We start from the raw sequence: 13604 nt of genomic DNA on the forward strand, positions 1-13604 counted from the left end.
GATCTCGGTCGTTCATTGTATTTGGGAGTCGTATATAAACTCCACTCATTTCATTTGTAAGGGTTAATGGTTAATAGTGAATAGTGATATTTGTAAGCAATAGCAATAGCAATAAAGTAGAAGAGAGAGTGATAGTGGCAAGAGAAAGACTCAAAGAATTGTTGTTGTTTGGCTTTTGGATAAATGAAACATTGAAGTTATGGTGTTTTTGCTCGATCCTTAAAGCTTGTTGCATGGTTCTTTTATTTTCTCAAGTCAATCTTTTGATGATATTATTAGATCACATGATGGAAGGTTGTATTTGATATATTGTGAAGCTCGTTATCCATACCAATAGCTTTCTTGCTGATTGTAAGCAAGCCTTGTGTGGTCAACTGGAGCATTTAAAAGTGTTTAAGTTCAATTATTGCTTGATCATTGATATGCATTCAATTGATGTTATCTATGGTTGGCAGTGATTTGAAAATTTTCAAACATCCTTAGAAGATTGCACTAGTTCTAGTGGAGTTGTTCACATATGGCGATGCTATAACTAGTTGAGTTTCACTTGTGTCATTTCCTCATCCATTCATTTTAGAGTGGCTTAGAATTCCTCTAAACCCTCATCTTTTGCCATTTTTTTTGAGTAATCATTTAGTAGTCTTAGGAGTAAATCCATTGCATACCATCTGCCAATTTCGTCGTGATCTTTTTGAACCATAATTGCCCTTTGATGAAACAATAATTACAATGACCAACTAGGCTTATCCACACGTAGAGATCCTACATACACGAACCTTGGAGTCTTTTTGGGTGGTCCTTAAGCATAATCTTCAGCATCCAAAAGATTTTGTTCAAGAGAGGGTAAGATACTTTGGTATTTTATTCTGAGTTTGCATGTGCCTAGTGAACACATCAACGAGTCCCTCTGACACTAATCTGTATGTCAAACTCTTCGGTGATGATATTTTTTTTCTACTTGTCTACGTGGATGACTTGATCATTACTGGTAATTCAGCACATTTGATTACAGCCATCAAACAGGACTTGTGCCAAACTTTTGACATAACAGATTTGGGGCTTCTCCATTATTGCTTGGGTGTCGAAGTGTGGCAGACTAATGACAATATCTTTATTTCACAGTCCAAGTATGCCCACAGTTTGCTTGACAACTTTCAAATGCAGAATTGTAAACCTGCTTCCACACCTATGGAAAAAGGGCTAAAGTTATCAGCCAAGTTTGATTCACCTGCAGTAGATGAAACCGAATTCAAGCAACTAGTAGGCAGCCTCATCTACCTCACTGCCACTAGACCTGACATCAATTTTGCTGTCAGCTACATCTCTCACTTCATGACGACCCCAAAAGCTGATCATTGGATTGCAGCGAAGCAAGTGCACTCCATACTATGGCATTCTGTATAGCAGGTGCAACGATCCAAAGCTGATTGATTATACTGACTCAAATTGGGCAAGATCAATGGATGACCGAAAATCCACTTCTAGGTATCTATTCAGTTTGGGTACAGGTGCCGTCACTTGGAGCAGCAAGAAGCAACTGATCATAGCTCTTTCCTCGACCAAAGCCGAATACCGAGGAACAGTCAAGGCTGCATGTGAGGCAGTTTGGCTCCAGAGGATGCTTTCTGACATGCAGATGCCGCAAGCAGGTCCTTCTCCCTTGTATACTAATAATCAAGGGGTGCTCAAACTGGCCAAAAATCTAGTCTTCCATGAACGTACCAAGCATGTTGAGCTTCATTGTCACTACATCCGCAAGCCGGTAGAAGACGGATCAGTTCAGTTGCAGTATGTTCCAACAGCGGATCAAACTGCGGATATTCTCACCAAGTCTCTGAGCCCGGATAAGTTTGTAAAATTCAGGGGACAACTTGGTGTTTTTGACAGATTGACCATTAAGGGAGGGTGTTAGAATAATATTTCTTTATTCTGTTAATGGTCAATATTGTAATTAGTTGGTCTACAGTAGTCAGTAGTTAGAGGTAGTTAGAAACTAAAATGTCTACAGTAATTTGTAATCCCTTTATATTGTAATCCATTTTTTTTTGCTAATGCAACTAAGAATTACCAGTTCACTTCATGAACAGACCTAGATAGCAGAAAATTGAGAAGCCTTATGGATAAGGCAATTTTCTGCCAATAGACACATGGCTAGCTTTTATTATAGACCTTATGGCGGGGGCACGACACAAAAAGTGAAAAACGAGTGTAAAAGAGAATGGATGTATGAATTAGTGATAAGTAGTAGACAATTGAGCAAAGTAATCAGCAGCATGGTACTGACTCATTCTCCATGTGCTCTTTGTAAGATGCCAATAACCAGCATAAGGAGGATAAACAAGTAGCAAAGAGATAAGAGGATAATCAACAATATAATGATACTTGTATGCCCAATTGAGCTCTTCACAATGCCAAATTCCTTAAATCTATGTAACGATAATCAGGTAGCAAAGAGTTAATGAAGAAGAGGTGGTGACCAGTTAACACTATGGAGTTCCATTTCCCCACAATGAGATTTCCAAGGTAAAATAAAATCTATATAATATGCATAACTTGCTTCTCTCATTTCAGTTGTTTGTGATTTGTGCTTATTGTCCAATCAATGATACTCCTAATGCTCTAAAGTCTAAGCACACTCTAATTCATTGTCATTCGAAGTCAATTCAAGTAGTATCTGTAGTTTTCATTCTCAAATCTGCATTGAATATCCAATGAAATGATTCTAGAGGAAACTACAAATCATGGATTCCCATAATTATAGTGAAATAATTATCAATAAATATATATTTTATTTAAAAGACTCAAAAACAATGGCTATGCTTAAACTGACTTTATAATTATACAAATTACGATGATAAGTCTCCATGAATGACTTATGATCCAAATATCCTTCCTTCTAGAGTTATTGAAGTGTTTTTCAATCCCCCCTTACTTTCTTATGTGCCTAGTTAAACTTGGTGATAACTTTTGCATATTCAAGGCACATGTCATGAGTGAATGCTCTATTCATGTAGAGATACATGCAATGTGCTTTGATTCTACTTAGGATTGAGCAGTTATTTTCACTCAGGTGAGACAACCACAGGAGAAAGGGATCAAATATAGACCACTAAGGATGGCTAGATGTCATGTCAACCTTTCAAAGCTAAAGAATTAATTATATTGTAAGTGGGCCCGACCACTTAATTTTCAAAAAGGCCACTTAAATTTTATTTAGGTCCAATATAAAGTTTTTAAAAGTGCTTTTTACAATTTACTCAAATGTTTCAAAAGGGGGGGGGGAGTTGCTGAATGTAATTTAAAAAGTATTCTTAAATACTTGGAGGGGCAAAAATAAAATAATTTGGCAGACCTGAAACAGGCAACTATTAAAAAGAGCTCAAAACAAATCTTTCAAACTTGTCATTTCACCTTTCTTTCCAAATTGGAGTTTGAAGCACTCAAGGACAAAAACCCTTGATGTAAGAGATCCAAAGGATGAAAACCCTCTTGGGTTTTGTTGTGACCTTTTCACACATCGCCCCATTGCTAACGGGGCCCCCCTATTTTCCGGCTTGCTGCATTGTTAGGTTAGGGTTTTGGCTGCTTAGTGGGCAATTTTGTGTTTCCCGTGCCCAAGTCTTAGAGTTTTGATCATGCCTAGTGCCGTTTAGGGTTTTTTGAGGTTATAGGATCAAGTTGCAAACGTTGATACTTTAATGATCCTAAATTTTGTCTAAGTGTTGACCTTTTGAGCGTTAACGTGTTTTTAAACACGCGCATCAGTGATTTTAAAGTGCCAAGGTATTCCCAGACCTTTTGGAGTTGTTTTCTCGCTCTTGAGGTATTATTCAAGATGATTTCGCACTTTATCTCGATAATTTCCTAGTGTTTCGCTCAATTTTTTGGAAAATTTGCCTAATTCCAGTCTAGTTTTGAAGTTTCTAAGTGATTTTGAGTGGTTAAAATGCCAAATTCCTAAGGGAAATCCATATTCCAAGGGTTAGAGGGTCAAATTCCATGCTAGAGGTGCTTTTCCCCTCATATTCCAAACTACCCACCCTTTTTCCCCACTCAAAATCCACACTACACATGGGTTTCCCCTGAGATCCATACTACCTATGATTTTCCACCACTGCATATCCATGCCTAGGTCGTTTTTCCCCTGGAAGTGCTAAATTTGGTTAAGTGTCGAGATTTTTCCAAATTGCCATCGATTTTCCACCAAGAGTGCGGACTGAAGTGCGGACTATAGTGCGAACAATATTAAGGATGATTCCATGCCTGGATCGATTTTCCACCAGGCTGTTTTCTAACAAGTTAATGCGGATTTTTGTGCAGACTCTCAGTCCATACCCAAGTCGATTTTCCACTAAGAGCAATTTGATGAGTTTTGAGTCCGGATTTTCATCCAAACTGAGGTCGAAATTCCACCAGGGAGTATTTTTTTGCAAATGAAGTGAAGTTTTTGTGTGGATTCCTTGTCCATGCCCCCATCAATTTTCCCCTGGCCTGTTTTGTATGCATTTTGATGAAATTTTGCATGGATTTTTATCCAAGCTAGGATCTATTTTCCCTTGTGGGGAATTTTTGACGTTTTAAATGATTTTTAATGGGATTTTTTAATCCCTACCCAAATCGATTTTCCCCTGGAGACTCAGTTTTAACTTAAAATTGAAATATTTAATAAGTGAGCCCCATTTTAATTGTTTTTAAACGAAAATTGACGATTATTTAAAAAAAATTTAAAAAAATTAAATAACTTGCAATAAGCATATAATGTTTTTACCCTTCTAGAAGCAAGTTGGTTTCGCCAAACAAGTATATAAGCAAGTGTTTTATCCCACATTGCTTGTGTGGTGAAAGTGAGAGGCAAAAGAAAGTATAAGACAGGAGTCTCCATCAATATTTTATTATCAAATCTGCCAAGTCTCTCCATGAAAGGCGATTTTTCTCTCTTATTGGCAAACTTTGGCAAAGTGCTAAAGTGAAGTGTTGGATTGAGAATTCTTTTCTCCTCCATTTTTTCCAGCTTGGCAATCCTTTCTATTGCTGCCATTGAAGATCATTTGGCGATTTTTCAATTTTTCCCAAGTTTGGCGATTTTTCAAGATTGGCGATTTTTGGTAGAAGTTGGGGATTTTGTGAAGGATGGCGATTTTTATTGTTTGAGAGCTTTGGCAATCTTATTCTCCATTGTTGCTTGTTGTTCCCGACCTCCATTGTTGGCAGATTGAAGTATGCATTGGAGACATTTTTTTCCAGAATTTTCAAAAATGGCACTATAGCTGGAAAGTTCGATTTTTATTTTGCAAGTGCTGGGAGCTTACTTTGGTGAATTCCATGCATGTTTGATAACTCCTTTGCCCCCCTACTTGTTGTCATTTGCTTCAGATCTGAGTTTGCTTCAGATTTAGACCTCCATTGTTGGTTGTACATTCAATTTTCAGACTTAACTTTTATTGCCCAACCAGCTGCAACTTTAGCGATTTACATTTGGAGAGTATTTGGAGGCATTTTGGAATCATTTTCAGACCATTAGAAGGCTGTCTTAAGGTCTGTATGCTTGTCCTCAGAAATTTATCTTTTACCAGCCATAACTATGTTTCCAAAATTAGTTATTTTCATCATCAAGACTGATTTTTACCAAGTTTGTGCATATTTTTGAAGGATTGCAGCATGTTTTTTGAAGTTAATTTATTAGTTGCAGGCTGTCTTCAGATTTGTGACCTCCATTGTTGACTGCGGAAGGTGTCCTCAAACATACTTTGTGTGAAAACACAACCTTTCACACCTTTCCTTAGTCATCGTTGATCCGGTATACTCCTTTGCATTTTAGTTTGCATAATTTCTAAGTATAAGGAGGTATTAATGAATTTTATAGAGGGTTCCCATGCCCTAACGTTGTCACATTTTGGATCTAATTGTCAAAATCTACCAAGAGTATGGACTATTTTCCTGACTTTATGTTCTAATTAGCTTAACATCTTTAGAAAGTCAGGAATTTTCCATTTTCGTAGTTTTTGTAAGAGACTCTATATATGCCTCCTTGTCTCTCATTTGTAAGGGAGAGTTTTTGTAGAATTGTTGGCATATGCTGCAGCTATTTGAATCATAACCATTGTTCAATTGTTGGTGATTTTGCTCTTCAAATGTTGTCTTTGCATTCATAGTTCTCAATTCCTCCAAGTTAGATTAGAATTTTAGATTAGAATTTATTTTCATGTATGTTAGATTGAGTGGAAGATTTGTTGAATTTATTTGCGTGGAATCCTTAATCCATACCACTAACCTCTTGCCGTTGGTAAGTGCGCCTTGTGTGGTCAATTGGAAATTTGAGTAAGCTTAACTTCAACTATTACGCGTCCCTTAACAAGCATCAACTTGGATGGTGTCAATGTTTGATGGTGATAGCCTAAAAATCTTTAAGTATACCTTAGACGATTGCACTAAGCTTGTGTCAATACCTGTTTGTGAGACCTTGCCTAGTTTGATTCCACTAGATTTGTTCATCATTTCCGACATTCCTAGGCTTAGAATAGATTTCCTGAACCCTATTCCTTTTGCCCATTTTTTTAGTAAGAATTAAGTCCAGAGCCATATTGATAAATCTTAAGTTGTCAGCACACCTATTCCGCATCTTCATGATAATCCAAACATTTGCGTAAGTCCCCAAGTGAACACAGCAATTCACATCGACCATTGAGTTACCCACTCGTCAAGACCTGACATGTAGAAACCTTGGAATCATTTTAGTTGATCTCATTCTTAGCATCTGAGGTGATTTTGTTCAAGAGAGGATAAATTACCTTGGTATTTTATTCTGAAATGTTACGTGCATAAAACACACATTAACAGGTTTCCATAACATGATTTGGGGATGAAAACACTCATATTCTTTTAAGCAATTCTACTCAGGGATCGCATCTAGGCTTATTGATCGCAGTTGTTCAATTCATATTTGCAAACAAATTGTACCGCATCATCAAATCAGCATTTTTGGCCACATTTTCAAGTTTACATATAGTGCCACTACTATGATTTTTTAAAGATTTCCATTTGTGGAGGCTTGGATTGATTAATATTTGCAAGCAATCTATCTATCTATCTATCTATATATATATATATACACACACATTGTGCCCCCTGCTGGACACCTCAAGTTAAATTTTGACAGGGCATCTCTCAATAACCCTGGTCCTTCAGGCTGTAGCTTTATTATAAGAAACAGCAAGGGCGAGACAATTTGGCTAGGGGCTTTCCATATGCCACACGCGACCAACAATGACGCTGAATTCCACGCCTTGTACGAAGGACTTAGATGGTGCCAGAAATGTGGACTGAACTCATTGGACATTGAGGGGGACTCGAAGTTTGTGATCGATTCCATCATTTCAAATCTAAAAGAAAACTGGAAATTTGATCCATGGATCAGAGGCATTAAGGCCATACTCGTTGGCATGAACTATTCGTTGGCTCACATATATCGGGAAGGCAACCAGGCCACCGATTTCTTATCAAAGGTAGCATTAAACAATAATGTAAATCAGATTTTGGACAGTCTGGATGTATGGCCGGGTATCAAGGCCATCATCCGAAATGACAGAGAAATGGCTTTAAATGCAGATTAGACATGCCTTTCAATTCGCCTGGTTTCTTCCTCTACACTTTGCTGCGAAGTGCCCTCCCAGTATCTGCTTAAACAAGAGTCATCTTTCAAGGTGTGCTCCTTCGATTCCTCTCTGGAACGCTCGGATTTTATCCACATAAAAGGGGTGATATGTGACTGCAATAAGCGCAGTTTTGACAGCCAGCTGCGTGATGTTTTTTCCATTTCTGGGGACATGGAGGAATGGATCGTGTGGAACATCTTGGGCGAGGAGGTGCTACCTCAGGCCCACGCCCACAAATCTGGTTAGGGCTAATAGAGATGTATTATCTCCTACACAGATCGTGAGGCTCCAAGAGGTTGTGGTGGCCTTCCGTACTCTGCTGCATACACTATGTAATGAAGTTTTTTTATATTAATAGAAAGGGCGCTACCCCCATGATAGCAGTTTGATATATATATATATATATTATTGGCTGATCTTAAAGCATTTTCAAATCATCTGCAGACGTAATATAGGTAAGTACTGAGGGTTTGTTGCTGCTGTTGCACATAATGTTTCTGATTACAGTGGCTGTCATAAATAAATCAGACCTGAGCAGGATAAATACACTTGGGATTTTGGTATTTAAATTTAGATCTGCTGTTATGTTTCATTAATTTGCAGTTGGTCTCGTCAAGAGCATATACAGTGGCTGTCATAATTAAATCAGACCTGAGCAGGATAAATACACTTGGGATTTTGGTATTTAAATTTAGATCTGCTGTTATGTTTCATTAATTTGCAGTTGGTCTCGTCAAAAGCATATATCAGCTTGTCAAAGTTTACATTTGCTGTTCAGAGTCACACAATTGTTTGACAAGGGTTTACAAATATTCTACATTGCTGATCAGCTTTAGTTTCAGACAGCTATTGCTGTTCTTGTGTTTCATATTTGATGTTATAGGGTTTCATAGTCACTGTTGTACTGTTATGTACTTGTTCATGAATAGTCAGGCATAGATCAGCAAACTTACTTGTTGTAATTTATCATCTACATGCTAGATCTGCTGTTTGTGATGTACTTGGGGGTTTATATCAGCATATGGATATTGGTTCATGATTTTCCAGCCACTTGGAAGTTGAGATTGACATTTTGCTTAATTTCAGTTTGCTGTTGTACTTTCATTACTATTACACAAAGCAAAAAAATTGCATGCTTCCATGTTGATGCCAATTGAGGACATTACACCGGCAGCTGAGGGTCCTTTTCAAGTAATATTACCACAGATCCTGAAATTTAGCTTAATTGTGGTATGGCGTGTGCCTTTTCTTTAAATATAAAAAGCTATGAATTTTGGAAATGATAGGGAAAAATCTAGCAAATAAAAAACAAATTTCAATTCTCATAATGTAAACCCAAAAGATATTACCTACATAATGAGTTTTTGGTTTGTTAATTGCCAATTTATTTTTAACCTTATCTAATTAATTGCCAACAATGAGATTGCTTTGCACTTCTCAGATTGAGATTTAGTGTAGTCGAGAGAATTATATTTCAATTTTCATTTAAGGGTTCTGGAGATCTTGTAAACATGTGAATTCTAAATTTGTAAGATTATGTATTATCTACATGAACTCACACAAAAAGAAGCCTCACTGTATTTTTTATTGTCTAGATGCATTGTGTATTCTTCTGATAATTACTATTTCCTTCAAGCTTTCTCATTGATGTTTGATATGTAAGCTTGAATAATAAAGAAAAAAATACAATAATATAAATTAAGGGCCCAATCAAGCAGCAATGAGTGCATTAATAAGACTCATTCCAACAAAATATTCTTGCTAAATAATCTTTGGAGGTTTCCACAGATATCACACTTACAACAAATTGCAAATATAAATCCACACCAACAGACCAAAACATGATCTACGGTGAGACACTTACTTTCATTTGGATTTATTGTAGCTTCTCTCAAATAAGAGTGTATGCTTGTCTAGCATATAACCCACCAGCATATGTAATTGAATTAGGAAAATTTCCTTTGTAAATGAAAATAAACACTGAATGACCAAATTGTGGCCTTCATGGAGGCACTTAATTTCATTTGAAATATTGTAACTTTTCTAAGGATGAGATTTAAGTTTGCCTGATGTTCTATAACAACATCACTTAAGGGAACCAAACTCCAGCCATTGCACTTGTGAAAAATCAAACTTGGATCTTCCATGAGGCACCAACCTTCATTTGATTTTATAATTACATCAAACAGTGATTTTGAGATGACCCAGCTGACCTACAAAGCTGTAGGAATTAAACTCACAGCATTTAAATTATAAGTGTATATATAAACCAAAAGGCAAATCATAATCAACTCCAAAGGCACCAAATTTCATGTTACACTAACTTATCTGAACACAGGTTTACACTTGTCATAGAACAGGCAATAGTAGGGAAAAGTCCACGCTAATATGCAAGGAACTGGATCTTTGGTGAGGCATCTTCATCTGATGTGGTTTTAGAGAGTTTAACATGGATAGTTTTACTTGTAAATACAAATCTACACCAAAAGATGAGAAATGTGAAGCGCTATCATTTGATTTTATAAATTAGACATTATTTCCAGAGACCTTTTCCTCTAAAGTTCATATTTGATTACGAGAGGAGGTGAAAGCAGAGCTCTGGGAGGTGAAGGGTCATCTGCCATCGATACCCTCAGGAAACTGCTTTCGGTACAGCGATCTCAGATTAGCGTTCTTCGTCACATTTGAGATTCTTCTTCCTCTTTTTCCTATTGGTCTGGTTTGGGTGTGATCGTTTGCTTTTGGGTTCAAAGTTATTCTTTTGAATTTGGTTTCATATTTGTTTAAAAAATCTATTCCTGCCCTTACCTCAGCCAAACCTGTTTCTTCTCTTTGTTTTTTAATCAGGTGTTGTGTAGACTGGCCATTTATTATCCTGTACACAAGCCTTGCCAACTTGTGTATTCTGGGCCAACTGGCCCATGGGAGAGAATGTTTCGAGAGCCGAAGGGGGTGCAATAAATGAAGAGTTAAAAATCCTCCTGAAGATGTTATTATGCAAGACAGTATAAGACTCTTAATTCTCAGAAACAAACTTTCAGGGACATTGTTGCAGGCGACACTGGTGACAATTTATGCACTCCCTCAGCTGCCTTAAATGGAGGAATTCGAATGGCCGTGAATTAATTGTTGGTAGGCATCAGATTTTTGGAACCAAAGGTTGACAGAGATAGAAATGGAGACTCCTCGAAAGAGGAATCAGCTGCGGAGGAGAAAATGGTAAGGATGCTTCTCCTCTGCCAAAAGTTCTCTTCATAACTCCTAATGGGGATATGGCCAAAGCCCTTAAGGCTGAAGAAACAAGGCTTGAAAGTGTTGTTATTTTCTTTGTCTATCTTGATTCAAATGCTCTACCATCTCGTAAATTTTTTTAATGATTGGATTGCCTCAGTCTGAGTTAAGAAATTAAAATTCATGTTACTTTCTGCAGGATGATTCAAAAGGATTGTTTGTGGTGTTTTTCAAAAATCATGAAATGCAAGATAGAGTGATTAAGAAGGAATTTTGGAATATTGGTCAAACTCTGTTTAGGGCTATGCCTTGGACTCCGAAAGATAACCTTGAAGAAGTTGTGGCTAGATGTGCTCCCAATTGGCTTGAGATTAAAAATGTTCCTCCACAAGACTTGGAAATTTATCCCCCAAATTCTGAAACCAATTGGAAATGTTAAGCAAATAGAAGAATCTAGGGTAACTTTAGCGCATCTTAATGCTTGGGTTTTGATTTCCCTAGTTCGGGAAGCTGAAATTTTGGACATGGTTTCTCTGCAAGTTGAAAATAAGAACGTAACATAATGGACTCTAATTAAGACCATGGCCATTATTGCATGGAGATGAACCATGGACTCTAACATTTTGGTTAATGGCCAATTTAAACTTGTTTCTTGGGAGCAGATGAGCACTGAGTATGGGTTACCTCTATCACAGAAAAGAACTTTCGCTATGATACATAATGCGCTTGGGGATTGAATCCCTGGCAGCTTGATTACTGATTCAGAACCTATTAACAAGATCATATGTCAGGATGGTACTAAACTTTGCTCCATTTCAGTCAATAAGATTTATTGTATGTTGGTTGGCTCAGGAGAAGTTTACAATTGGCTTAATAAGGCTTGGAATCTAAATTGGCCGAATTCCAAATGGCATAAAACCATATCCCACCTTTGGTATAAACTGGTTGAACCTAAGAAAACTTGTTTTAGATGGTTGCTTATTCTTAAGAAGTTTGATGTTGATCATGTGTTACAGTCTTATGATGTGGCTCCTAGAAAATGTGACTTATTCGATTTGCCTGAAACTTTTGAACATCTTTCTTTGATTGCAAATATGCTCTTGCTCTTTGGTCATTGATGTTCGGTTTGCCTATTATAGTTGGAATGATAATAATGGTTTTTCTTGGTCTGAAATTCTTGCTGGGTATGTTGAAAATTTTAATGCAGAATTGAACAGATTTTGGCTTGTGCTTACTAATCAGATTTTTTCGGTTTTTATGGAAAAAGAGGAATAATAAAATCTTTCGGTGGAACAGAAGACACCTTACTGAGTTCAACAGCGAACTCACCTTTCTAACTGTTGTGTTACAGGTGTCTGCTGCTATGGAGATACCAAAAGACAGATTTATGATCTTGATAAAAGATGGTGTCATGCTTGTGTACAGATCAGGCATTACATCTGCCCACTTCTTCCCACATGGAAAGAACAACTTGAACAAGGAAGAATTGGAGCTGCTTCGATACATGAGAGAGAGAAAGATCACCAAGTAAAATGAAGATGATATTAGAAGGCAAGAGAAGATAAAAGTCAAGTGGGACAATCAAGTTGATCCTAACACCATTGTTCCTCCCATAGGCACATATGAGATGTTTAAAGCTGATTGTAGTGTCAATGCCATTGGATATTGGGACTAGATAATTTACTCTCATTATATGTATGTAGCTAGATAAACTCATTTATTTTTTGACAGTACTGAATTTTTGGTGATACTCCGTGAACTTTGCTGGGGCTGAAGCTCCTTATAATGTAATGCTGGTTTGATACACTATAGAAAAGAAAAAGTTTAAATTTTTCCTACAGTAAAAGATCTGGAATTGGATCGTTTTACTTATAATCATAAATCCACAAGAAGCATAAAAAACATTCCACATGAGACCACAACTTTAAATTTTAGTATTTTAAATATGTAAATAAAGATGCCTTAGGCTACGAGTCACTGGATTTAGATGTTCAGAGACCATCCTCCTCTACGAAAATCCCTTGAAGATGAAAAGGCGTCAAAGTTATGACGTAACTGTCATCCATAAACTTTTAAAACACAGGGTTATGACGATAAGATTTATTTTGAACAAGGGGAACATTAATCGAATTTTCAATTTTGTTGTTATATTTTCATAATTATTTATTGATTATTCTAGTATTTTTAGGATTCAGTATTTCCTTTTTTTGGAGCGGTTCAATTAGAAAGAATCTGAAGTTTGCCAAGGATTGCCGTCAACAAAAACGTCATAAAAAGACTTATTTGAACACCATCGATGCTTCGATTACATCAAAAATTATGCATACCTCGTGTTCTCTGGCGAGAGTTTGGCGATCCCAGACCAGGAAGGTTGCGCAGACAAAGGCAATGGCGAGGAGGGCCAATCTGCGCGGCCTTTTCAAATAATACGAGGGATGTAATATCCGCCATCTGCTCGAAGATGACGATCGATGGCGGACCATTGCTAAAATAAAAGCAAATAAACAAAACCCTTCCCCTAAATTGAAGGGTTTTAGTTTTTCCAGATCCGATATGCACTGACCGAACCTGTTTTGTTTTCAAAGGTTATGAGTATTATGGCGATTCGAGCAAATGGCTTTTATTCTCAACCGACCCTCCATTTCCTCTATTCGCGTGCTTGTTGCGCACATGGATAGAGTTAATGCAAAGTGATCTGTTCATACCAGAGGAGCCTGTCTT

At 37.1% G+C, this 13604-nt stretch overlaps 1 protein-coding gene across 2 annotated transcripts in view; it reads right to left on the reverse strand.

The window, feature by feature from the left end:
• LOC131031386 (mannosyl-oligosaccharide 1,2-alpha-mannosidase MNS1) overlaps positions 1 to 13604 on the reverse strand; it is a 128943-nt gene extending 115339 nt beyond the window's left edge. The window contains exon 1 of one of the 2 annotated variants that reach the window (XM_057962498.2): positions 13211 to 13604. In XM_057962498.2, the coding sequence (XP_057818481.2) occupies positions 13211 to 13366 (156 nt within the window). In that variant the 5' untranslated portion in view covers positions 13367 to 13604. The remainder of the gene's footprint in view (positions 1 to 13210) is intronic. The other variant, XM_057962497.2, reaches the window with a different exon arrangement.

This window comes from Cryptomeria japonica, chromosome 9, assembly GCF_030272615.1.
Source record: "Cryptomeria japonica chromosome 9, Sugi_1.0, whole genome shotgun sequence".
Taxonomy (NCBI): Eukaryota; Viridiplantae; Streptophyta; class Pinopsida; order Cupressales; family Cupressaceae; genus Cryptomeria; species Cryptomeria japonica.